We start from the raw sequence: 27,571 nt of genomic DNA, 5'->3' as shown, positions 1-27,571 counted from the left end.
TTGAAAAGAATGAGAAAAATGTACCTGCCTTAGGGGCACACCTAGGAAATGTCCAAGTCAACAACTTTCAGAATTCAGCAGAGCCTGACTCCCTCTCCTGAGTTCCAACCTGCCAGGCTCTGTGCTTTTGGAAAAACATCCAGATCTAGCATCGGCCAGTGGTGGATAAGAGAACTGCAAAACGTATGTGTTAATATAAGATGGGATTCTCAGAAACGAAACACAAGACGTGCTCAGGGAATACACTTGCTCTGCAATTCACCTCCCCAATGCTGATTATCAGACTGAATACCTGTCACAGGTATTATATCCAAATACGCACTTACAGCCACAGGACACAGAAAGGAGTGCCTCGTGCCCAGGAGGTCACAAAATAAATATGACCCATTGTGCCATTAAGAGGTGGGCCCAAAAGGTCAGAGCAAGGCTACTTTCTGGCTTTCTGTAGCCATGAGGATAATCAATAACGTCTGACAAGTAGAAGAGAAATTGTTTCTGGTGCTCTTTTTACTGATCATTGTGATCAGGCCCAGTCTGAAGATGAAATATAGGTCAACTAAAGGTCATGTATTTTCTAACTCTAACTCATATGTCAGGTTTGGTTTAAAGCCTGTGATGGTGTTACTTAATTACAGGTAAAAGCTTTCTATCCGGCCTGAGGAGTGGAAACGGTGTTCTGCTTTGAGGAAGTCTTCCCTCAGCCTGTGCCTTTACACTAGATGTAAAGCGGTCTTCCAAGAACTCAGTAGCCACACAGAAAACCCGTGTGATTTCTTGTAGATTCAGTAGATACTGTGAACTCGATAAACCCGAAAGAATTACATCGTGACTACATTCTGTAATAAAAAGCGTGAATTATAAGAGTGCTGCAAGTTTTAAGATGTATATATTCATAGTGAGACAAAGGTTCAGGTTGGGTGGGTGGACATGCATTTAAACAATGGCGGACTAACCAACAGGCAGAGGGCATGTCCTCCAAAGAACGAGGGTGGGGGTGGGGTGGGCCAGGGGGTAGGGGGCTGAAGTGTGGGCTGACCACTCTGCATGCTTTCGTTCTTTTTCTTCCTTTCCGTTTTCTGTCTTTTTTTCCTTTTCTGTCTCTCATCTTCTTTTTCAAAAGACAGAAAGTTCTCAGGATTACAGAGACAGGAAATTAAGCTGTGCTCTGGACGTCTTGCTGAAACGCCATGCGGGTGATTACAGCCAAGCTCCGTGATTAAGCGTTTCTGCAGTTGTGTGTATAGAGTTTTCTCACCTTGTAGAAGAAACTTGAGATGCCCTTTCCTATCGCTTGCCAGACTAGACGTAGCTAAAGAGCTGGGTGGTTGACCCAGTGACCTCTGATCATCATTTCCTGCCTTGGGGTGTCAGCCTTCATTGGATAAGTAACTCATTGGGTATAAACTAATCATTCGATTAATAAAATCTATCGATCTAAAATCTAAAGGTTAGAGCTTTTATAAGCATTCAATATGTATTAGTATAATAAATTGCATTTAAAAGATACAAATATGCAATAGAATAAAGAAAACTTGTATTTAGGTGACCTACAGCCTTAAGATTTTCCATGTATCTATTGACTTCTCTTTGTAGGGAGAGATACAAGCATGTGTCTACTACAAGCAGAGTTAGCCATGTTCCTTAAATGCTTGCCTATGTTAACTGTCACAGATGTGTACAATTTCATGGCCTGTTCAGACGTCTCAATTTTTTACCTATATGTTTCTTAAGTAGCAAGGTGTGTGTCTACATCACAACTCAAAGTCAGGGCACTGCAAACCAAGTGTACCCCCCATCTAAGGGGTAACAGCTAGCCAGACAGGTCAGCCATTGTTCAGATGCTTGCTAGCTGTCTGGGAAGTCATTCCCAGAATTCCATGGCAGAATAAACAAATGTTGGCCATTTTAAAGGAGTTTGATGTATTCAGACTGTTTGTTGTGTGTGTTCCTTTATAGCCCACATTTCACAAGATCCTGGTCATTAGCACATACTGGCTTCACACACACACACACACACACACACACACACACACACACACACGCACACGCTCACTCTGTCAATTTAATAGAAGAATGTCTTTATTTTTAAAATTACTAGACAGGCTAAGCCTTCATATTATTTGGTTATTCCAGCACTGAGAACAATTTGTAATTTCATGCTTTTAAAAAATGTCTATTTAATGATAATAAAGCTAGCATTTAGACTACTCAAAAGGAGATGAAATAACATCTCAAAGATGAATTTGGAACTCTCCTCTTAAATAGGGCTTTGGCCTCTTGGGGGTGCTGTGTTAGGACCCAAGTCCAGGATTTGCCTTTGTTTTGTTGACTCTTACACTCCATACATTTTTAATTCCATATTTTCTCCCTCATTTGTCTGACTGAAGTATGCTCAAAGTTTAACAAAGCTGGTCAAAATGAAGGTTACTGTTGGGGAGCCCTTCTTTCCCCTCTTGGCTTGTAACTGGGAACATAAAAATTGAAATGGCAGAAGTTAGTTTTGCCAGAGAGGACAGCTTTTTTTTTTTTTAATACATGCTGTAGCTGGAGATTCATGGAGAAATGTGTTCCAGTAACTGTTTACAGCTTGGTGCTTATATCCCATCTGAAGAGAAGGTGGGGGAAGGGGCTGTGGGGGATGGACACTGACAAGTATAACTTCCTAATAAAGGCTGGAGAGCAGAGATACAGGCATGACAAACATCTGAGTCTTAGGAGCGACGCATGAGGGAAACACATGAGGGAGAGGACAGCTTGGCAATGTATATTGAGGCGTGTAGACCCCAGTGATGAGCCGTCGACCCCAGAAGCCAAACTCTGGGGATGGGTGTTTATAATAATTGGGTTCTTTATAGTGGTTCTATTTGATGGCAGAGGTGAGAGAACGGAAAATCCCTATCCTCAAATGCCCTTAGCTCGAAGTAATGTTTATGCTGCAATGGCATATTTTGGATACCTAAGTGCCAACTGATACTATCAATTCCTTCCAATGTATGTAGATATTATATTGGCTTAAGAAAATGACAGCAGTAGACTTTTTCCGTGAGTCTATGGCCCTTCTAGCCCTGAGTCATTAGTTGAGTTGGTTTCAGTACTGGGCGTGAATTCCCTCCTGTTGAAAACGTCTCAAGAACTATTGGTGGTCACCCCCAAGACGGAAGCACCAGTATTGCAGCACGGTGGGTATCCTGCATATGCAGGTGAGGTTCATTGTTGAGGTTCCTTTGTTTATACATGGGCGGGACTACCAATCGCTCCTCTCTCCTGCATGGTGCCTTCTGATGTTATTAAGAGACAGTTCTCAAGGAGGAGGCTTCCAGGTCAGTTTCAGCTTGATTCCACCAAGTCCCATATTCGAAGTGTGAGATGTCTTCAGAAATAAGGTCTCATCTTCAAGTTCTAGAAGGCAACTGCCTTAGTCAGGGTTTCTATTCCTTCACAAAACATCATGACCAAGAAGCAAGTTGAGGAGGAAAGGGTTTATTCAGCCTATACTTCCACATTGCTGTTCATCACCAAAGGAAGTCAGGACTGGAACCCAAGCAGGTCAGGAAGCAGGAGCTGATGCAGAGGCCATGGAGGGATGTCACTTACTGGCTTGCTTCCCCTGGCTTGCTCAGCCTGCTTTCTTATAGAACCCAGGTCTACCAGCCCAGGGATGGCTCCACCCACAATGGGCTGGGCCAGGGATGGCTCCACCCACAATGGGCTGGGCCAGGGATGGCTCCACCCACAATGGGCTGGATCAATGCCTTACAGCTGGATCTCATGGAGGCATTTCCTCAACTGAGGATCCTTTCTCTGTGATGACTCCAGCTTGTGTCAAGTTGACACAAAACCAGCCAGCACAGCAACCAAGGCAGGGAAAGGGAAACAGACAATACATGGTGCCCTCAGAGCCCAGGTGCAAACTGATCTGGTGAATTTTATGCAACAGTGAACCTTCAGATATGCTCAGAGTCTCCTTTCCACATTCACATGGAAGAATCTAGGAGTAGGGCTAGCCATAATTTTGAGAAAATGGCATTTTTCTGGCAACATACAAAATGTATAGCTTTCATAATCTGTGAACAGAAAAGCCAACAGTCATCCCTCTAACACAAAGCTTTTGGGCACCTTGGCCCCTCTCTTTTCTCTCTTAAACACTCTGGAGTACATGTATGAGCCCAGCACGGTAACAGGCACAGGACATACAGAAATGAAGCAACATCAATAAATGTGAAGGGCGGGGTCAGGTTCCTTGGAGGACTCTATCTTGTGGCCACGGTTGAGAATCAATCACTCGTCAGAGAAGGGGTCAAGGGAGGGAAGAAAATGACTAGCATCTCTCTCTGAGAGGGGAATGGCTGAGCCCCAGAGAGAAAAGAACAGCATTGTTAGAGAGGCACAAAGAGGTTGGCAAGAGATGACAACAAAAATCCGAGGAATTGGGAATGCAGTGAGATCTGCCAGGCCCTTTGGACCGGTACCAACAGCTGATCCTTCATCTGAAGGGCAGAGCAAAGTCAAATAGGACTAAGATGTGGGAAGGCCCACATCCCAGGGCCAAGGCCCACATCCCAGGGGCAAGGCCCACATCCCAGGGGCAAAGCCCACATCCCAGGGGCAAAGCCCACATCCCAGGGGTAGGTGTATACCCTGTGCCCCCCCCACCTCTCAGCTGAGTGTCTGTTGTCTTGAACACTCCCACGGGGAAGAGTTCAAACTCCCCATAGTCCACGTGTTGCTCTTCTCTTTCCCCTGTCCTTTCTCCTCTTGCTACTTTTTTGTTGTTGTTTATCTAATTAGGCTTTTATAAAAAGTGACACAGAGCACAGAAGGTGCCAGTGCAGATGGTGGAGGGACTCCTGGGATCCTCAGTGGTGGCTTCCAGGAATTTTGTATAGGGACTGGGTATAAGAATGTGGGGAAGAAAAGTAGAAGGTCTCTAGTGAGACATTTCAGAGTTTGGTGCAAATCTGGATAAACTATGTCTTCAATGTTTTAACTCATAGATTTTGGACGGCAACCATGCGTTGGACACCTTCAAAACCCTAAAAATTATGAGGTTGGGACTCAGGTTGAGCTTGTAAAGTCTGTTTGCAAACAATTGTGACTACCAGATAGCTACAAGTTCAGCCCAGACCTTTTCTTCTCAAGGCCCAACTGTACCGTGAGGTTGTTTTTTGCTTTATTTGGATTCTGTGGTCAATTTTAGTGAACCAGGTAAGACTTTTCAGGATGCGTTTAGATATGGGAAATAAGAAGAATGTGCTTTGGGGACTTTGCTGTAGTGGTTTAGAACCTAATACATTCCTCAGTAAGAACATGCAACATTATGACCCACGGTGGGGGGTATCTCTGGGTAAGCTCTATTGTGCTTAAACTGGAGTCACAGTAGCCTCTTTTGCCCCCAAAAGAGGGGTTTAAAGAAACTGGAAGTTTTTCGAGGGCAACCAGCCAAAGAAATTAGGAGCTGGGAGAACTGGTTTATGAGCCAAGATTAGAAGAGGTAAAAGCATTTTGTTTGGCCGACAAGTGAAAGAACCCTTAACCAGAAGTTAAAAAACAATAGTTCCATGGCGTCAGGCTGTGTCCTCCTATTCACTAGAGTATCCAAAGTCTTGTCCAGTCTTGTAGGAGGAGGAAGGGAAGAGGGGAGGAGAAACAGAATGGGGAAGAAAAAAGAAATTGCCCTGCTCTGTTCTCTTTCCTGCTTCTAGTTAATTAGAAGATGTAACATTAGCCCCAGAAATTAGGATCTGCTTTAGTTTTACAAGAATGGTGGCCCTTCTGTCTCCTAGGGCACCACCCAAAGCTCTACTTATGACTTACACCTTATATACCTATTTTCCTATGTTACATCTTAGTGTAAACTACTTTTGATGAAGAAAGTTAGGCCTTTAATAAAAAATGTAGCAGACATTGAAAACAATGTTTCACTACAGAACAAATGAGCTGACCTCTAATAACACTAGTGGTTACTTTGTGTAATCCTCAGTGAAGACATTTAACCTGGCTGCGGCTGCTGTTCTCTTTCTGTTGGTGTTTGCAGAAGGCTATGTCACCATCTCTTCTTGCATCCTGCTTGTCTCTCTCAGAGCCTCTCTAGCATCTGCTACAAGAAGGCCTCCCCTTCTTTCTCCTGCCCGTGTCTCATCAGCATCAGCATCGGAAACATCTCTGAATGGAGAGGCCTCCCAGCACTTTACCTTCAGGGCCCTGCAGCCCTGAGCTCAGCTTTCTCCAGAGCCTGACAGTTCTCTGCCCTGCCGGGACAGTCAAGTCCCACTGGCTTCCTTTCGCCCTACAAACAACCATCGTCCTGTCATTCTCCTCCAGCCAGTGACATTTTGTATGGTCCTGGGTGGCCACGATCCCGTCTGCATCTTGCAAAGCTTCTGACTCCCCTCCCAGGCACAGGCTCCCTCGGAGCCTTCTTTGCACAGTGGCTCTGTCCCTGGCCTGCTGCTGCCAAGTATTGTGTAATGAGCGCCCTCTGCTGGGCCCCCTCTATTCTGCGTCGTGGCTAGCAATACTGAAGAGTCCTAGGGATGACTGACAGGTACAAGACTCCAGATGAGTTAGTTCTGAGCACAGGGCTAGCACGTGCTGGGTTAGATACCCATCGTTGACAGTTTTCACACGTAAGGCCTACTTTTAATTTAAATCCAAACTTTCTCAGTTCTCTGGTTTGCATATATCTCTCTTTCCCCCTTCTCTCCCCTCTCCCCTTCCCTCTCCCCCTCTCAATTCTTAATAACCTTTTCTATATTTCTTTTCAGACAATTTAGTAAGATTTTCCCCACAGGGAGCATCTTCTATAGCCCTCTGAGGGTAGAAATGGACCTTCCGTCTGTTACCCCAGCATGCTGTGTTACAATTACTTGTGTTTCAGGCACGCCCTCCAGACCAGTGGTTCTCAACCTATGGGTCTCGACCCCCTTGGCAACCTTTTTCCTCCAAAAATATTTACATTACAATTCATGGCAGTAGGAAAATAAGTTGCCAAGTGGCAATGAAAATAATTTTGTGGTTGGGGGTCCCCCACGGCATGAGAGACTGTATTACAGTGTTACAGCATCAGGAAGGTTGGGGACAACGGCTCTTCTCTCCACAACCTGAGGGAAGAAGAAAGGATTCATAATTATGTGTGACCCTTCCTCCATTCTATGTAATGGCTATGTGTGGTGAATTTATAACATTTTTATCAGGACATAAGTCACATGCAATGAAGATTTGTCATTTAATTGTGCAGTTTTATAGTTTCTGGACTATTATCAGATCATGGAGACATCACCACAGTGTCAGAACATTTCCTTCACCGTTGTTCTTCCTCTTGTCAAACTGCATCTGAGGCCCCATTTTTCTCTCTCGTTGTCTTCTTCTGCCCTAGATAATCTCCATTTTTCTTTCTGCTCCTGTGGATTTTCTTCTCCGGAACATTTTCTATAAGTTGTGCGGTGTGTGCCCTTTCATGACTGGCTTCTCTCGTTGGCATTCATGTCTTCTGAGGTTCATCTGTGCGGTGGCAGGAGTGGCTTCCATTTCTTCTGAAGGCTGAAGGCTGCCCTGTTGCTGTGTACCCATCAGCTAACGGGCAGTTTCTACGTCTTCACCACAGTAGCGAACGCTGACTGGAGTCTTGGCACAGGAGTCTTGGGGGTAGACATGTTTGCACTGATCTTGAGTATGTGCCGGAGAGTAGACCCCTGGGGTCACGCTTCCTCTATCTAACTTTCTAAGAAACTCCAGAATGATTTCCTTGGCATCTGTATCATTATAGCCTCTCACCGGGAACAGACAGCTCATTCTCTGGGACATCCCCCGCAATAATTTTTAATCGATTTCTGGTGGACAAATTCTGACAAACTTCTTTTCATTTTTCCTGGACGATATAGGGTAACAATTATTTACAAAGTATTTGCATATGTGAGAAATCTAGGGATGTACACAGGAGGCTGTGCCTCCTGATATACAATGGCTAGGCTGTCCTGTATAAAGGAATTGAACACAGATTTTTTTTTAATCTACTAGAAGAAATGGCATCAATTTCTCAAGTTCTGAGGGACCTTTGTACCTAATTTCTCTACATCCTTCATGATGTGGGATTTTCTAAATCTGTAGACCTATGAAAAATTTTTTCTAACACTTTGATTCACAGTTCTCTACTAGAAAAAGAAATACACTCCACTCCTGAGGGACTCCTTGTTGTATTGGAAAGGCACATGGAAAGGGAAGAAGGTGACAAGATTAATCTCTATTCAAATAAACATACAAACCTTGAATTCCTTTCCCCAAGTCTTGTCATTGTACTGATAGGGGTTTCTTGGGAACTGCAGATAAGTATCTTCTGCAGGAACAAGAACAATGTTCTTTAAAGGGCTAACAAAGTGCTCAGATAAAAATATATCCTGAAGTGGGAGAGAGGGGGAGGGGAGGACAGAGGAGACACTCCAGGCCAGGAGAGCAGAGGCTGCACCCAAGGCACAGCGTGGGACCAGAGTGAGGCTGGAAAGACACTGCCCCTCCTGGGTTACCACGAAGCCACGTCCCAGATGTGAAGTGTGTAAGAGGGACAATTCCTAATTATAAACAAAGGACGTCAAGGCTCACGATGGGTTCCAGAGCATTTCTCACGAGGCAGACTCTGATGACGTGCGTTGCACACCTTGTCCAATAGAGCCCTCCTTGCTCGCTGAGGGTCCAGATGCAGCGTTGCCCTCACTTCTTGGATGAAAAAATCAAATACAGAAGTTAAGAAACTTCTCAGGAGATCCGGCTGGCTGTACAATCTGAGCTTTGTGCTATAGAGCCAGTAAGCCCCCAGAGTCCTGCTGTAAACTACTGGGCCACCGTTCTTCCATGATTCTGTTTGTTTTCCTCACCTACATTGTTTGAGTACAGCAATTAAAAATGCATTAGCCACCTTGTGATTTTTCGCTTAAATTAAATCAATTTAAACAATGAGCCAAAGGCATTTGTTTTTTGTAATAGTTTTTAAATTACTTGTAATGTAGCGTAATAGGCCACCAGGTCTATGGAGGGTTGAGGCAGGACGCAATGACTGAGACCAAGTTCATGAAGATTAAACTTCATCCCAGAGGCAACAAGAAGCATTAACTTTCTAAAATTTTCAGTTGGCACAGGATAACCACGGACTTAACAGAGTGTAGTGTTTTACCTGAGTAAACATTGCGTAGTGATCACAACTGGGCAATTAGCATATTCATTACCTCAGACTTTTAGCATCTCTTTGTTTCAAGGACATTGCAAATCATCTCTTCTAGCCCAGGAGGCACACACAGTTCAAGTGTTAATGATAGCATTCTTTGCTGTGCTATTGAAACCAGAGCACATTTCCCTCACAGGAAAACCGAGCCAAGAGGCTTAGCTGTGGGTTGGAAATGCCCTCTGAACTGAGGCTCTCTGGCTTGATGCTTGGGGCAGAACTGGGGAGAAAAAAAAAAAAAAAAAAAAAAAACTCCAACTAGAAATCAGCTAGAGATGAAAAGGTTCTGAGCTAAAACCAGAGCAGTGGGAATAGGCGGTGGCCACGGATGTAAATCAAAGAAAGATGAAAGCATCCTCAGAAATCCCAGGGTGCAGGGGCATTAGCTAGTGCTGGAAGGTTTCCAGGATTCCCTGAGCAGACACAGGGCTGCTGGAAGGTAATTCTCTAAAATGGATCCCAAGGAAGTGGGATTTTACAATAGCCTGTATAGTTTGGGATTTTTTTCCTTTGGTTGGTTTTGTTTTTCAAAATGGTTTATATATTTTTTTCTCCTTTTCCCGTCTGAGGGTGTCTTGAGAAATGGTCTCACTCTGTAGCCCAGGCTGGACCCCAACTCACAGCAACCTTTCTGCCTCAGCCACCCAAGTTCCGGGGCTGCAGGCAAGAGCCAGCACAAGCACCGCGTCAGTCAAGGTTCTCGAGAGCCACAGAGAGTGTGGAATGTCTCTGTTTAATAAGGGGACTCATTGCGATGATTCAGTCTGTAGTCCAACTGACCCAACAATGGGCAGCTGTCAACGGGAAGTCCAAGGATCCAGCAGTTGCTCAGTCCCACAAGGCTGAGCGTTTCCCTGGACTTCCGTGCAAGCTGGAGTCCTGAAGAAACAGGCTCCAACAGATGTTCGGGCAAGTAAGTGCAAGCGGGTGAAGAAGAAGGAAGCCTTCTTCCTTCCTTCGTTGTCCTTACACAAGCCTCCAGCACAAGGCATGGCCGCAAGATCTGGACGGCAGGTGAGCCCTCCATTTCTGGATTGTAGTTCATCCCAGACATAGTTGTGAGAACTGAGAAAAGTCAGCGCATCCGCCCACTTCCGGCTCTTCTTTATCGTCTTGCTTCCTTCCGCAGAAGCGGCTCCAGGCGTTTTAAGACTTCAAACTTTAGTTCTAGGGGAGTCTATTCGTGCCTCCCGGGTCTTCGGAAAAGCGGCATCTTTGACAATTCCTGGACCCGTCAGGCCGCCCGAGGGGCTGACAGACGTGCAGCTTTTCAGGATCCATTGATCAGACCCTCCTTTGATTGCAGGCTGCTTTGGCTGGAGGTACCACCATGATCATCGATTTTGCCATCCCTCAGAAAGGCAGCTCCCTCATGGAGGCCTTTGAGACCTGGCGCCGCTGGGCAGACCCCAAGGTCTGCTGTGACTATAGCCTGCACGTGGCGGTGACGTGGTGGAGTGACAAGGTAAAGCAACTGGCTTCCAATGTGTTCTGCTTCACCCTCTTGACCTTTGCTCTGTAGGACAGCAAGAGGCTGGCCATACCATACAGCAAAGGCCTGATGGCGGTGTCCCTGTCTCAGGGGTGACTGGGGCTGGAAGGACACATCTTCGTTGCACATTCTTCTGAGTTAAAAACACTAAAGCGCAAACGCACCAGAGAAAGCACAATGGATTCCCATTGTGCCTGTGCACAGTAGCCTCGCTGTGTATTTAATTCAGGAACTGTGGACATTTCCTCTGATTTCCATAGGACCGGTCCCTCTCATTCTCACCCTTCACGGGCCTAGAATCTTTTAAACCATATTAGAAAATTTTAATTTATCAGAAGAAAAGTCACAGAAATTCTGAGTTTAGAATTCCTTCCAATCCAAAGCCTCTGTTTCCACTCCCGACAAGCTAGGATCGGTTCTAAGGCCTCTCCCAGCTGTGTCCAGCTGTGACTTAGGCTCTCCCAACACTAAGCACCTGAGGCTCGGTTATGGGACACCTCAAAACACCCTTCCATGCCCGATAATTATTTAGGTCATGAAGAAAATGGTAAGATTCAGATAGGAAAGATGATTTTGAAAGCCATTAAAATATTTCTCCGGAAATTCTCTGTGTGTGCCTTAGGAAACAATTCTCCTTGGGTTTTATGCCCTAATTTGTCTCTTCATATTGGACTTTGTTCAGAAATGTTACAGTTGGGGGAGGATGGTTCATGGTGATAGTAACAGAGTAGTCTATACACCAGCTTCCCTTCCAGAACTTGCTTCCGACATCAAGTGGATAAAACAAATGACCGGTCTGTAATGAGTACCCGGCAGACATCATTTCAAAGATCATAGTCCATTGCCCAAATCGATTTTTCTCCCACAGTGATAGTTAAATGATGAGTTTGGTCAGCTTTATACCTTTAAATGTAAGCCCTTCTTTTTTCCCATCCTCTCCTACTTCCTTTTCTTCCTTTCCCTCCCTCCCTCCCTCCCTTCCTCCATCCCTCCCTCCCTCCCTCCTTCCCTCCCTTCTGTTTTCCTTCCCCATCCCTTCCCTCCCCTTCTTATTTTATGAGACACAGAGGCAGCAATGTTAGTCTCTATCAGTCCTTCTCATATCTTAACATGTAAACAGATCCCCAAACACAGGTTCTCTTGTGTTACTATAACCAAGAGCTCAATAAAGACTCAAACAACAGAACCTTATTGTCAGTCCTGAAGGTTCGAAGGCCAAGGAATCTACATGGCTGCTTTGTCCTATAGGCTATCCCCTGTTTTTCTAGAAGCTTCTGTCTGTGGTAATCATTCTAACTCCTGCGTACATCTCCTAATACATACCTGCATCCCGGGTTCCTCTTTTTGAAGACAACCAATCATCAGGCGTTAGAATGTATACCAGTGACATCATTATAACCAATCACATCTGCAGTAAGCCTGCTTCTAAATAAGGCCCTAAGACTTTACCATAAGGGTTAGGGGACACAAGTCAATTTGTTAAAACTTTTGTTGTTGGCATTAGGACAGCTCCCACCCCCAGCTATGGTGCCACCTACATCCATTGCCATGGAAACAGCCAAAGCATGATACACGGTTCAGAAACCCACCTTCACCTGGAAACAGTGACGTCACTACCCCTATAAAAGACTGAAACCCCTCCCCCCCTCTTCTCTTCTTCCCTTGACCCTGACCCCTGTCCGTCCCTGTTCTATTAAACCTCTCCACGTGGAACCCTGTTGGGTTGGTGTGGTTTGTCAGGGCATGAGCCGAGAAATCTAATTAACACCAACTTTTCCCCTTTTATGAAGATTTTTTTCTAGTCTTTTCCCACCTTTTCCTGAAATAGATTTCCCTTTCACATAATATATTCTGATTACAGTTTCCCTACCCTCTATGCCTCCAGTTTCTCCCCACCTCCCTTGCTGCCTTTCATTAGAAATGAACAGGCTTCTAAGAGATAATACAGAAATATAGTAAGATAAAAACAAAAACTATCACATTAAAGTTGGACAAGACATTAGGAAAAAAGCCCAAGGGAAGGCACAGGAAACAAAGGCACTAATTGGCTCACTGTGGAAACGCATGAAAACATTAAACTGGAAGCTGTAATCTATTCACAGAGGGCCTGGTGCAGACCTGTGTGTGCTGCCTCAGTCTCTGTGAGTTCATATGAGCTTTGCTCATGGTGATTTGGAGAGCATTGCTTTCTTGGAGTCCTCCATCCCCTCTGGCTCTTACACTACTTCCTGTAGTGGTACATATTTAAAAAATGTAATAAATCTCCATGCCACGCTACCCCTGGCTACTCTCTGGCCCCAGCAGCAATCTCGCAGCCATGGCTACCTCCAACATCGAATGACCACCCATATGGTTCCCATGGTGAGTCGCTGCTACACCAGCCCCATGCAACAACCGCCTATCTCCTGACTCTCTTGCTGCGGACTCTGCTCTGTCACAATGCCCAGTAACCTGGTAAAATCAAAACTCGAGAGGCTTGTAATTTATTCATCAGATTTATATCAGTAAACTCTCAGCCCACCAAACGTCCACACAATAAACCCAGAGTCAACTGATATTGATACAAACTGCCCACCTAGATAAGACAAATCATACTCTATTTATCCATCCCTTATAAGATATTCATAGCTACCTGTGTGTCTTAGTCAGGGTTTCTATTCCTGCACAAAACATCATGACCAAGAAGCAAGTTGGGGAGGAAAGGGTTTATTCAGCTTACACTTCCACATGGCTGTTCATCACCAAAGGAAGTCAGGACTGGAACCCAAGCAGGCCAGGAAGCAGGAGCTGATGCAGAGGCCATGGAGAGATGTCACTTACTGGCTTGCTTCCCCTGGCTTGTTCAGCCTGCTTTCTTATAGAACCCAGGTCTACCAGCCCAGGGATGGCTCCACTCACAATGGGCTGGGCCAGGGATGGCGCCACCCACAATGGGCTGGGCCAGGGATGGCTCCACCCACAATGGGCTGGGCCAGGGATGGCTCCACCCACAATGGGCTGGGCCCTCCCCCCCTTGATCACTAGTTGAGAAAATGCCTTACAGCTGGATCTCATGGAGGCATTTCCTCAACTGAGGCTCCTTTCTCTGTGATAACTCCAGCTTGTGTCACATTGACACAGAACCAACCAGTACACTATGTCCTTCTCTTCCTCCATCTTCTTTTCTTCTCCCTTCTATCAATCTACACTTTCTTCCTCCTCTTCTGCTGGATTTGATAAGCTCTGAGAGCGGAGATTTCATGGAGATATCCCATTTGGGGGCTGAGCTTGTCAAGGTCTCTCACCCTCTGTATAATGTTTAGCTGTGGGTCTCTATGTTCCCATCTGCTACAGGAAGAAGCTTCTCTGATGATAGCTGAACAAGACACTGATCATACACCTGCCCATCTGGGGCTGGGATAGCTCACAAGTCTATTTGCAATAGTGGGCAGCATTATCTGCATTGTTACGTTTAACACAGAGGGGGCCTTGCTATGTAGTCCTATGCTAGCCTTGAATTTGTCCTACTACCTGTACCTTTAAGAGGTGAGATTTCAGAGTGTACCGACAGGCCTGGCTTGGTGCTTTTATTTATTGTTTGTTTCTTTAAGACTGTCTACATAGCCCTGACTGTCCTGAAACCCTTTATACAGACAAGGCTAGCCTGGAACTCAGATGGCTCTGCCTGCCTCTGCCTCCCAAGTGCAGGGATTAAACAGCTTTGTGCTTTTTTTGTGAGTAGAAAACTAGCCTTCTTGGTCTGTGCACAACTCTGTGGATTGCTGATATTTTCCACCTTGGTTTTTAAGGCTTCTCTTTGGGGGAAGGGGTTTTCTCTTTTTCTGTTATGTTATGGGTACATATTGTTTAAAGAGCCATTTTTCTTTTAAGGTGAACCTATTATTCAATATTTTCCCAAAGAAAGGATCTTGTTAAACTTTTAGCGAAAATGTCCATCCTTTTAAAACTCCCGGGCCGGAGCTAGGCTCTGTTCTGTGTCTGCACCTCAAACTCTCCACTTTTAGGGACCCGCTTTTCTAAGAACTATACCTACAGAGGAGTTGATACCACTCTCAACCAGGCTGTGGCAGTGCGAGCAAATGCACATGCGTGCTTCTCGGCTCCCGCTGCCATAGCAACGTTCCATAGGCTGGGTAGTTCAATAACAGAATTCTCAAAGCCTGAGGCAGGATATCCAGAATCAATGCGCTAGAAGAGCTGGTTTCTTTGTGAGGTTTCTCTTTCCAGCTGAAGACAGCTTCATCCTCTCTGAGCCTCCTCTCTGGGCTTGGTCCCCACCTCTCATCATGTGGGAGGAAATTTCAGTAGCTATGAACAACACTTGTGTGTGTGTGTGTGTGTGTGTGTGTGTGTATGTGTATGTATGTGTTACATATATGTATGTATGTGTATATGTATATATGTTTATGTGTTTGTATATGTGTATGTATGTGTTACTTGTGCATTCGTATGTGTATATGTGTATGTATGTACATGTGTACGTGTTTATGTGTGTATGTTTGTATGTATGTATGTGTATGTGTTACTTATGTGTTTGTATGTGTATATATGTGTATTTGTGTGTGTATATGTGTGTATGTGTGCATATGTGTGTATGTGTGCATATGTGTGTATGTGCATGTATGTGTGCATATGAGTGTATGTGTGTGTATGTGTGTATGTGTTTATCTATGTGTTTGTATGTGTGTATGGGTGCATGTATGTTACTTATTTGTTTGTATGTGTGTATACGTGTATGTGTGTTTGTTAACCTATAGAAATTCCAACAACTTTCCTTTTAAAATCCTAGCCCATGTTGAGACTTGTAGTGGGCCTTCCGTGTCTCTTACTAGGCACTTTTGATCAGTTTCCTTCTGATGTTTGACAACCGTGAAACTACCCCAAGCTGTGGCTAATAAAGAGTCTTGCCATCTGTGACCTCACCTCCCAGGTGTGCTGCCAGGTGTGCTGCCAGGTGTGCTGCCAGGTGTGCTGCCAGGTGTGCTTCCAGGTGTGCTGCCAGAACGCTGTAACATGACACTCAGTGTGTGCTCCCTCGGGCACACCTGGGTTGTCCACTTGCCTCCTCTGATAACTTGTCCCTGAGCTTTTAGATCTGAGGCGCCGCTCTTAGCACATATAAGCTCTGCTTTCGTTTTCTTCTAGATCTAAGGCTGTTGTTGCCGTGTGGCTTCATCTTTTTTCTAGAACAATCTCCTCGAATTGGAAGATAGATGCAGAGAACTCTGTATATGAGAATAGAAATGAAGTTCTTTAAGGAAAGCTAGTCACTTTCCCATGTTTGTCTTCTCTTAACGCTCCATGTAAGGATTTCACATGATTTAACCGCAGTGGCCGTTTATCAGGTGAAACGGGAAATGATGCGGGGCTTAACTGCTTGTTCCTGAAGAAAATTGCCGCTCCTGTGCTGCTTATGTCTTTTCTGAGTATAATCTTCGAGGGACGCTGAAATTATCGTTTAAGAGAACGTGTTGGTGTACCTGTCCCCCCTCCCCGCCCCCCAGGTAAAAGAAGAAATGAAAACCCTCGCTCAAGATAAAGGCGTTAACTCTTTCAAGATGTTTATGGCCTACAAAGATCTGTACATGGTTCAAGATGAACAGATGTACGCTGCCTTTTCTCAGTGCAAGGAGATCGGAGCGGTTGCTCAGGTGCATGCGGAGAATGGAGACCTGATCGCGGAGGTGAGTCTTCCCCTCCGACGCCTCTGTAGACACACAGAAGACAGCTGTAACTCAAAGCAGACACATCTGGCTCCCCAAAGGTAGCCAAAACTCCTGGAAGGGCAGAAATTGAGTGGCTCTTTATCTGTTCCTCATAAATACCCAAGCTGCCTCATTTGCTCCTGCCTTTGATTTTATTAGGTGCTTCTACTTGGTTCGACCAAGAATTCTCCTTTTCCAACTAGATACATACATGCAGCTTTTAAAAAATACAGTTATAAAACAGGGAGTCATTTTCTTTTAGGTTGATTTATTTCTTATTTATGTGTACATATGTACCCGAATGAGTGCATGTATACCACGTGTATGCACAGCCTACAATGTCCAGAAGAAGTTGGATCTCCTGGAACTGTCATTACAGGCAGTTATGAGCTGCCGTGGGTTTGCGGGGGAACTGAACCTGGGTCCTCTGAAAGAGCAGCCCACGCTCTTAACTCCTAAGCAGTCTCTCCAGACTGTAAATCATTTCCTTTGTGCCCCTCGGGGTTGTTTTCTTTTCTGGGTTTTCTGAGACTCAGGTTGCTGGTAAGGAATGCTAATGTGGGGACCTGGGTGTGTGCTAAGGGTGTGAGCCGTGTACAAGATCTTATTTTAAAGCCTCACACTTTTCAGAGACTGGGGATCACGCTGTGCTCTGGAGGACTAGAGAAGATATTTATTTCTCATTTTAGCTCCATTACTAATGCCCAAAGGGTGTTCCATCTGCAAGATTTAAGGAGCTGTCTCTAACCCTTTATATTAGCTGTTTTTTTTTCTCTCTCTCAGGACTTAGCTCCCATTAAAGTAAGATTGCGGTTCAGTAGCCTGGAGGTCCCGGGGATGAGGGAGAAGAAGCGGGTGTAATGCTAAAACCTCAAACAGGCCAGAGTTTAGATGTGACTTCCTCACCGTGTGACAGGGGCCGGTCCTAACAGTCCACTGAATCTTGACTTGCAGTTCTTTTGTGAAAGAAAGAAAAATTTGAAGAGTTGAGGGGGCAGTGGAGACTGATCTGGTATAAAAAAATACAATTCCTTGAACAATATATTGAGCGAGTCACTTCAGCAAGGGGTCCCGAGTTGTTCTATTTTTGTTTCACTGAATTAATATACTAAAGTCTCAACCATGAATAGTGAGTGCTTCCTACAGACCGTTAGCACAAACCTCCTGATCTTTTTTTTTTTTTTGAAGGGGGGGCTAACATAGACAGACAGACATGCAGATGGACCAGAGGACAAACTCAAATGCCATTCTTCCAGAGCCAGTCCACTTTATTTTAGAAACAAAGTCTGTCTCTCACTGGCTGGGAACTCGCCAGTCAGGCCTGACTCTCTGGCCAGTGGTTCCGTAGACCTGCCTGTCTCTGTCTCTCCAGCATCGCGAGGGCATCTTCCATCCTGTTTGGCTTTTCCACATGAGTTCTGTGGACTGAACCCGAGAGCTGCCGGGTTTGCACAACTAGCGCTCTCCCTGGCCCTCTCTTCCCCTACCCTGTCAATCAAAGGGAGCTGATGGCGAAATGGTACATGGGGACACTATGACAATGCTGTCAGCGTACTTTACTCTGCCCTGCCCCCACCTCTATAGCGGACACGTCCGAAAGCCTATCAGAACCTTTAATCTCCAGTAGCATCATATTTGCCATTAGCAATCCTTCCTGCTCTAGTTTTTTTTTTACCTTCTTGCTGCCTTTAGGGAGCAAAGAAGATGCTGGCACTGGGGATAACAGGCCCCGAGGGGCACGAGCTGTGCCGTCCAGAAGCAGTGGAGGCCGAGGCCACCTTGAGAGCGATCACCATAGCCAGCGCTGTGAACTGCCCCCTCTACATCGTGCATGTGATGAGCAAATCTGCAGCGAAGGTGATAGCCGACGCGAGGAGAGAAGGTGACCCTCAGGGGGACCCCAGCGCCTCGGGTTAACCAGCAAGCTCGGGTGCTTCCTTTGCTTAGAGTTTGAGGAGGCTGTTTGGGAGATCTTACACACGTCTATTTCTTCTTTTCTATTCATCTTCAGGGACCACTCCCTTCTGGCTACTCCTTCCTTCTACTTGGGGCCTCAAACTATTTCAAGCTCTTAACACCATAAGCAGCAAGTTTTTATTTAAAAACGCGACAGTGAATTTTAATTTTAAAGGGAACTTGACAGCAACTCCAACCTTTCCCGATCACCAGCCCTACAAGCTAGGACCCGATGAGGCCAGGGCGGAGTTCATGCTCAGAAACTTGCTTCTGAACGGAATCCATCTGTCTGACAGCACCTTGGGTGTCGGGTCAGCTGAAGCAATAGCTCCCAGAGCATTTTAACAGTGACTCTTTTAAAGGTTATTTTTTAACTTCAGGTTGATGGTTGCCTCAGCTCTGCAGTTCAGTCTAAATGTAGTCATGCAAAAGAAAGAAAATGTGCTCCTGGGTAAAGGAAAAAGACGTTAGTTTGTTAGTACGGGACGGAGATGGGTGAAAGCCACGTGTGTGCACATCACTGGAGCCCCCATCTCGCTGGTAGAGACTCGGCTAATCCTGCAGTGGGGAAAGTCATCCTCTTAACGTCCCTCCTGAGAGTAACAGCCGGTGGCTAATGTGCCTCATTAAAAGCCACGGCATGGATTTGATGTGCTTCTAATTGACACCAACATAAATTTTGCCGAAACTGCGCGCTGCGAGAAGGTTTAGGAAGGATTTTGCGAGCCGTGTTCACTTTTAAAATGTAATCCACTATATCATGTGTTAGGAATAAGGTGAATTTTAAATGAGCCCATAAAGTCTTACTAGCAACTATTACGGATGCCCACACCCTGTGTGTAACAGTATTGCAGTGAAACAGCTCCCGCCGCCCCCCACACCCCCAAACAGAAGTAGCTGAAAATCCCAAGCTGCAGTTTTCGCTTTCTCCCACCAGGTGAGGATGTTGCCAGCTCTGTGCACCTGGATGGGGCACACCAGGTACTAGTGTTAGACTAGAGAGAGCAGTAAAATCTGCAAAAATGCCCGTCGTAACCCACCATCGAGCTAGGATTTTTGAAAGTTAAGGATGAAAGCTTTTTCTTGACAATGGGTATTTATCGTATACGCGTACAAAATTCTGTCAGAGGCAGCTTACAAAGATTTAGGGCTCACAGACAACTGTTGTTAAGCACAAACATTCTGGTTTTGACTTTTAATTAGTCTTAAACACAATTTTACTTCTTGAACGTGAGAGCTGTTTACAATTTTACATTAATCCAAGTTTCAAAATTATATACCCCTCCCCAAAAGGATGTTCAAAGAAGCCCCTCTGGGTCCTTGTCACATCCCATAAGAAATATCTTCTGTTACATCATAAAACGAAAAACCACCTTGCTAGTATTTTTGCTTCTTGCTGGTTTTGCTGTTGGAATATCTCCTTGAAGTCAGCCCTCAGAAGGTGTTTTTTTTTTTTTTTTTTTTATTATTCTCATTGTAGATCTAGAATTTTCTGCTGTGTTTATTCAAATAACCCTCCTATGGTGGCCACTTGGTTTGCAGCAGCCCTGGAAGCTTACATATGAACACCAGAGCGGTCACCTTCTACAGAGATTATTTGGTTTTGTAGACCGTGCGTGGCTTCTATCGCCTTTGTAAGAAATTCCTACAAGTTTAGAGACTTAACATGAACTTGCTGTCTGATTGTTCTAGACAACAGATTATCCAGGTCTGGAGTGCCCCGCCCCTTCCTTAACTTCCCCAAAGCCCGCGCCTGCTCAGTTTCCTCAGCTCTGCCCACCCACCCCTCGCCTTCCTGAATCTTTAAAGGCAGCCATGTTGGGCTGTGCGCTGGTGTCAGGTTTTCAGAAAGACCTCGTGCCTTCCACTTTCAGGCTCCTGCATAACATAGAGCCAACTATATTCATTTAAAAGACTTGCCCACCCCAAGGCTTTTCACCACAGCTTTTCACCCCTATTCTGCATCATGTAGCCCATGAACAAACTATCAGTTGGCACGTGGGCATCTTTATGGTTCCATTGTGTGCCTAACATAAAAGGGCATCTCCTAGATGCAGGGTTGCTGGTTCAAAGATTAAATGGGCATGCAGCTGTTTAGACACTGCTAGATTCATTTCCAAAGGAGCTGTAAGCATAGGGTAGTTTAAATGCCACTCAAACATGCGTGCTAAGTTGGATTTACAGTAACAATGCTTGTAAAAAAAAATACCCACCCAATTGTCAAAGAGAGTAGAACTCCAGAACGATTTAGCATGAGATAGCCCACTCTATGAATGGTTTAGCATGAGATAGCCCATTCTGTGAATATATCCCCACTTGAGAGAAGAGGATGTGTGATTAAGGAGGGGCCAGAGGAAGAGAAGACTGACAGACCCAAACTGTTCTCATGGTGATTACATAAGTAAACTCAAGAACAGACCTTGGGACGGTGATGGCCAAGAGCCCATGGACCACACTAACCGTCTGTGAAGGGCTGAGGGACCCTGTCAGTAATTTACTACCCTCTAACATCATTTCTGAGCACAGACGTGCATTAAAGCCCTGCGATTTGTAACCTTACTTAAGCAAGTAATAATTTATTCTTATGAAAGTATACTACAAAAAAAAAAATCTATAAATACCTTTGTCACCACTTCCTTCTTCCTGGGCCCTGATATAAACAGTGAGTCCCTAGAATGCAGTGCTGATTGATGGTGCCTAGGAACAACACACAGAACCCTCGTTCCCATCCCAGACCTGCTGGATCTAATGTGTTTAACTGAAATGTTGGGCGGCTCATATGATTATTAAAGTCAGAATCCAGCCACGCTGGTTGTCAACTTATTGGTTGTCTGTCACTATTGTGACTTAGGGATAAATTTAACTTCATACTTCAATTGACAACTGTATGCCCAGATGACGTGGGCTCAAGTCGTAACGGCTAACAATATACATGCTTCAGAGGAGGACTCTGAGAACACTTCTCCACTTCAGGTTTTATTGCTTATTTTTTTGAAAATATACTGTTGCTTTGAATTGTCATCAAAATACTTCACATTCAAGTTTACAACTGTTTTGTGGCTGATGAGGTCAAGGCGTGGGGACCATTGGTGGGCAAAGCTCAAATGACTTCAATGACAAGTCTACTTACTGGTCCAGCCCAAGGCCACCAGCCCGAGGCCAAACCTTCTCAGTGACTAGTTCTACTGAATCCCATCAAGAGCTGGGGTGTGTGAATACCATGTTTCCTAATTCACTGATTGATGTTTAAGAAAATTGCTGGTTTGAGGGGAGGAGTCGTAATTATGTTTGATAATTATATTGAAGACATCATCATTATCTTAGCACTCCGGCATTATTGAAAAGATGGAAATGGCAAGGCTGCATTTGCTAAATCCTTCGCTGGAGAGCTGGCTAGCTCATTTCGGTCAGCCCTTCTTCCAGCCATGTTTACTTTCTCTTCTAGGATGCGACCCTCAGAATTCTAGACTGTAAGCAGGTAATAGTGACTTAGGATCTGGAGTAATATCGACTGTCTCCCAGCCATGAGAAATGAGTAACTTAACTCAATGTAAATGCTACCTGCCACCTGAGTTTTGTTAACAATAATTGTCACTTCAGATGACAGTTTGTGCCGGGCTAGTGCTTTTGGTGACACACCTAGGCTGCAACAGGAACTGAGGGCTGTCACTACAATTGCATCACGATTTTCTGGGTATGACAGTGTTCTTCACAGCATTTGTTTCCCTTCCACTTCCGGTTGGATCCTGCTGCTTTGTCTCCTTTCCACTTCCGGTTGGATCCTGCTGCTTTCCTGCTCAGCCCAACCCTCAGATGCAGTGGACGTGTGGACGTGTGACCTAGTCTTCCCTGGCAAAACAGGAAAGAGGAATTATCCACTCGGAGCGCATGCTGGAACTAGTCCCATTAACCCATGGAGAAGCAGTTTCAAGTGCCAGGGACAAGCGCGCTTCCTTCACACCAGCTCCCAAACACGCCGGATTTTACTTGGCTGCACGTTTAGGCCATTGTTGTCTTCTACAGTTTCTTGGTTTTTCTGGAATTTCTTCCGTTAGCTCTTTTCAGATCGGCTTATAAAATAAACACAGGCCTCTCTGTACCACACCACGTACAGTTTCTAGCCTTTCCCTCCTGCTCTCATTAGCCGTAAGCAGCTCCTTTTGCAAGGAGCTTCTTTTGTGGGGAAGGGGGTGATGATCGTCCTCCCTCCCTGCCTTCCTCAGTCTCTCTTTCCCTTTTGTCAGTAGATGGAACCCTGTGTACCGCACACAAGAACTGACCACTGACCTTTGGTGAATGGATCCATCGCTCCCTCCTAGTCCATCAGAGTCCAGATCTGCTGTGTGGATCACACCCTTTGACATCTTAGGCTCCATTTTCTTGAATACATTGAGAATTCCCCCATCCTTTTTTTTTTTTTTTTTTTTTTTAAAGCAAATTTTAAAGAAACTGAATTTCCTAATTTTTTTCTCGGCTTTGTTCCGTGATTTGAACGAGAGCAGAATTCAAGTCTCAGACTACTTCTGAAAACCGGCTTTATTCTGGCACTGTTGCCAATACAGTACAATTGTTTTCTTTTTCTCTCCAGTTTTATCATCTGGAATATTCTCACTTTTATCTCCATCGTTGAAATACAGAAATTTGACTAAGTCCACACTGGGTCATAAGATTTAAATAATCTCCTTTCATGTTTAGGGAGTATTTTAATCTGAAGGCTGATCTTAGGTTCTGAACTTTTCTTCTGTCACTTCTTCCATATTTGTTTTCTCTGTTTACTTTCCCCAGAGTCACCTCCTCTAGCAACTTCAACTCCTTCCGGGTTTTCTTCTCTTTTTAACCTTTAAAATAATATCATTTTTTTTTGCTCTGTTTTGTTTGCTTTTCTTTGCCGTTTCTATGGACTTTTGGTAATCTTTCCTGGTTGCTTGTTACCTTATTTTTACTTTATGTAAGTCGATGCTTGGCCTGCCTATATGTCTGTGTGAGGGTGTCGGATTCCCTGAAAATACAGTTTCAGGTAACTGTGAGCTGCCATGAGGGGGGGCTGGGAGTTAAAACCAGGTCCTCTGAAAGAGGAGTTGGTGCTCTTAGCAGCTGAGCCATCTCTCCAGCCCCCCCCCTTTTTTTTTATGTTTTTCTTTTCTAAGAATACAGATGGAGCTTTAAAATTCTTTTTCATTCCCTGTTTGTTTGTTTGTATCATTGTTGGTTTTGTTTTAAAATAAATTCCTAGTCTTTTTCTCCGTGATTAGGAAGATAGCTCAGTGGGAAGAGCACTTTCTTTTCTACAAGCACAAGGGCCTGACTTCCAATCCTCAGCACCTTCATAAAAAGCCATAAATAGACATCTGCGCATGTGAGCCCACCATTGGGAATGGAAAATCGGAGGCAGAGACTAGTGGATCTCAAAAGCTCCCTGGCCTGCCAGCCTAGCCAAAAAGGCAAGGTGAACCCCTGGTTCACTGGGACCCTTGGATTCCCTCTGTCTGAGCCTCTTCATCAGATGCTGCCAGTGGACTGGGAAGATCATGTTCAGTTCCTCAACTTTAATCCTAAACCCAGGCTTTTCTTGGCTAGAATTCCTCCAGCCTTTCCGGTGAGGAAGAAGCAAAAGTCCAATTACAGGAAAAGGAAGGACATTGTCAAGGTCAAGTTGTTTGTCTTAGTCACAGACTGAGACCACAGCAATTCTTTTTTTTTTAATTAGATACTCTGCATTTACATTTGAAATGTTATCCCCTTCCCCGAATCTCATCCCCCTCCCCCTCCACTTGTCTCCACAAAGGTGCTCCCTCTCCCAACCTCCCTCTCCACCTCAGCACCTTGGCATTTTCCTACACTGGAAGTCCCCCCCCCCCCCCCCCCCCGTGACACACTTCCTTCACAGCTCTTGATATGAGTTCCTATGAGCCTCTAAGACCATTGCCATTCAAACTACTACACCCAACGCCCTGCCCCCATAGGTTTATAGCTATATTATTATGAAAAAGTCTCCACAGCCTATTCCAAAGTCTCCTCTGAGACTCAGGCAATCTTTTACTGTAATCCCCTATAAAATCAGAATGAAAAGCAGATCGCATATTTCAAATATATAATGGCACAGAATATATACATTATGATTTTAAAAGAAAATACTGGACCAAAACAAGACCAAAACCAACTGGACAAATACCAAAGTCACATCATCATGTCTGATGTCAAAGGGCGCTTCACACTGTCCATAGCTAAGCTGCCTTTGACCTTGGCAAAGAATGAATGTCTATTTCATTCTTAAGGTGGGGCTTCTTTTGTGTAGTCCAGGCTATCCCAGATTATGATTATGATTATTATTACCTTTAATCTTTATTTCCTACAGTTTAGTCATTATCCCCATCCAGATCCACCCTCTATCAATTCCTCCTTCCCCTGTCTTCAAGAGGATGTCGCCATCTCACCCTACCCTGCCAGGCTTCCCTAACTCTTGGGGCCTCCAGTCTCTTGAGGGTTAGGTACATCTTCTCTCCCTGAGGCCAGACCAGGCAGTCCTCTGCTGTACATGTGTTTGGGGTCTCATACCAGCTGGTGCATGCTGCCTGGTTGGTTAACCTTGATTTCAGGATCCCCCTGCTTCAGCCTGAGGAGTTCTTGGATTACAGGTGCAAGCCATAGCCTAGTCTTTAGCCCAACCTGCCCCTAGAACTTGTAGGCCCATGGAATTCTGTTGTTTTGTTTACATTGGAGGCACAGTCTCTTAGTAGCTTAATCTGTCTGTTATTGTTTCTCCTCTGTGACTGAGGTGTAAAAAGCCCATCTGTGGTGGTTTGAATAGGAATGGCCCTCGTAAAATCTTGTGATTGAATGCTTGGCACTAGCGAGTAGCCCTATTAGATGTAGCCTTCTTGGAGTAGGTGTGGCTTTGCTGGAGGAAGTGTGTCTCTGTGGGAGGCAGGACTTGAGGTCTCAAAAGCTCAAGTCTCTTCCTGCTTCCTGTTGATCCCTTTGTAGAACTCTTGGCTCCTTCTCTAGTACCATGTCTGCCTGCAAGCCAACCTGCTTTCTATCATGACAGTAATAGACTAAATTTATGAACTGTAAGCCAGCTCGAATTAAATCTTTTTCTTTATAAGAGCTGCCTTGGTCTCTTCATAGCCATAGGACCCAAACTAAGACAGAAGTTTTAACACATCTTATTAAAATTCAACCTTATTTTATACCCAAGCTCTTGTCTTTGGGGGAATGGGGAATGTTTGCACCTTGTTTGCACATATTGATGAAACTTTTTTTGTTTTTGTTTTTTACAGCACAATGATTCGTATTCAAGCTTTTTGTTGTAGGACATAAAGTTCTCACAGAGAGGTTTGGGGTAGTTCCCACTTTTCAACGCTGGCCTCCACACATTCCTCTTGCTTTTAGAAGACCAAAGAGAGATTCACAAAAGACCATGTCCTTTACTAATGAACAGCAGCAAGCCAAGCCTCTTGTCTTCCATACTTCAGTGGCACTGACTCTCATGGCCAGGGAATGGGAGCACAGTGTGTGGTTGAGCTAGGGAGATTTGAATATCACCTTGTCTCTTTTCCTTTCTGGTCTTGTGCATCTGATCATATCATTGTCTTAAATTTAGAAGAAGACCTACTTCAAAGCAGTTGAAACCTGGCCATCTTAGAGCATTTTCAAAACTGGAATTGTGTGGTTCCGAGGGAAACAACATCTGTGGAAGGTGTAGATTTTTTTATAAGGCTCCTGACACACAGAGTTCCACAGCCGTAGTGTAAGCAGTAAGGCCTTGTTTTTCCAGGGTACTGGAGATGGCAAACCTGAGAGGTCAGTGCCAATAGTACCAGTGTTCTCTGAGCTGTGGAGAAAGCCACATCCCAGGCAATGTCTCAGGCCTCTCTCCTTGGCTTCATCAGGAAGACTTTCTCCTTGGCTTTCAATGTGTCCCTTCTGTTGGTGTCTATGTTCCAACTCCCTCTTCTTTTAGATCCCAGTCTTACTCGATGAGGCTCTACTCCAAAGGCCTCACTTTAATTTCATTACCTCTATAAAGACCTTATTCAGTATATTTGAAGGCTTCAAGAGCTGAATTCTCCTGTGTGGTGGCTTGAATGAGAATGGCCCCCATAGGCTCATGTATTTTGATACTTGGGCCCCCGTTGGTAGAACTCTTTGAGAAAGATTAGAAGGTGTGGCCTTGTCAGAGAAGGCATGTCACTAGAGCAGGCTTTGAGGTTCCAAATGACCATTGCTGTGCCCAATGTAATCTCTCCTTCCTGCTTGTGGTTTGAGATGAGTTGTTCCTGTTGCCATGTCTTTCCTCCTCCATCACGGACTCTAACCCTCTACAACTGTAAGCCTAATTAAATGCTTTCTTCTAAGAGTTCCTGTAGATTGTCCTGAAGCTGTTTGTATTTTAATGTTAATTTCACTTCCTCAAGAAGGGCTGCCTAGTCATATACTCAAGAGGTGACTTCATCTGAACATTCCCATTTTATATTAGTAAAATAAAGGAAAGCCAGTGACTGGGTGGGGCAAAGGAGAGAGGAGAGGTCTAAGGAGGTCAGAGGAGAGAGGGTGAAGGTCATGGCAACATGGAGGTTCCCAAGGACCAGCTAGACCCAGGTGATATTAATTGGCGTTAAATAGCTATGAACATCAAGGAATTTATGGGTCTAATATCTCATTTAGAAGAGCTGTTTGTATCTTTGTCTATTTGATGTAATCTTATTGTGTAGAGGGTTTGTGGATTGAGAGTTGGATATATAAACCTGTATGAAAAGCTATTGGGCTGTAGAGTTGTATTTATGTGTGATTTTTGGGTAGAGAATCACCCCGGGACAGAGGCAAAGAACAGGTGGTAGAAAACTGCCAGGGAAGGGAGCAGACAAGTTGGGCCATGGTGGCAGCTCAGACCGGGTGCCAGAGGTGCTCGCGGCTCCGTATCAGGGTGGGGCCTGAGGAGTGAGACCTCAGGTCCGATAAAGAGATAAACCATTTTATATTTTTTAATATTTACTGCAACAGTTCCCTTAGCCATGGTGTTTTATACAGCAATGGAGAAGTGACTACTCTATAATGATAAACACAGCTCAATTTATCAACATGAAGAAACCTCAGACTTCTAGGAACATGCTATATACTTTCGAATACATCATGGTTGTTGATTTTATTTTTTGCTTGTTTGTTTGTATTTTAGGGATGGTTGGTTTGTTTTATTAACCTTCACAA

The 27,571-nt window shown here is 44.7% G+C and overlaps 1 protein-coding gene across 1 annotated transcript in view; it reads left to right on the top strand.

The window, feature by feature from the left end:
- Positions 1-27,571, top strand: part of DPYS (dihydropyrimidinase) — a gene marked incomplete at both ends in the record, with an annotated part of 75,421 nt that overhangs the window by 3,001 nt on the left and 44,849 nt on the right. The window contains 3 exons of the mRNA XM_080909420.1: positions 10,518-10,676; positions 16,208-16,387; positions 18,101-18,290. Coding sequence (XP_080765546.1) covers positions 10,518-10,676; positions 16,208-16,387; positions 18,101-18,290 — 529 coding nt within the window. The remainder of the gene's footprint in view (positions 1-10,517; positions 10,677-16,207; positions 16,388-18,100; positions 18,291-27,571) is intronic.

This window comes from Micromys minutus (genome assembly GCF_963924665.1).
Source record: "Micromys minutus genome assembly, chromosome: 33".
NCBI lineage: Eukaryota > Metazoa > Chordata > Mammalia > Rodentia > Muridae > Micromys > Micromys minutus.
This window is presented reverse-complemented; position numbering and strand designations above follow the sequence as displayed.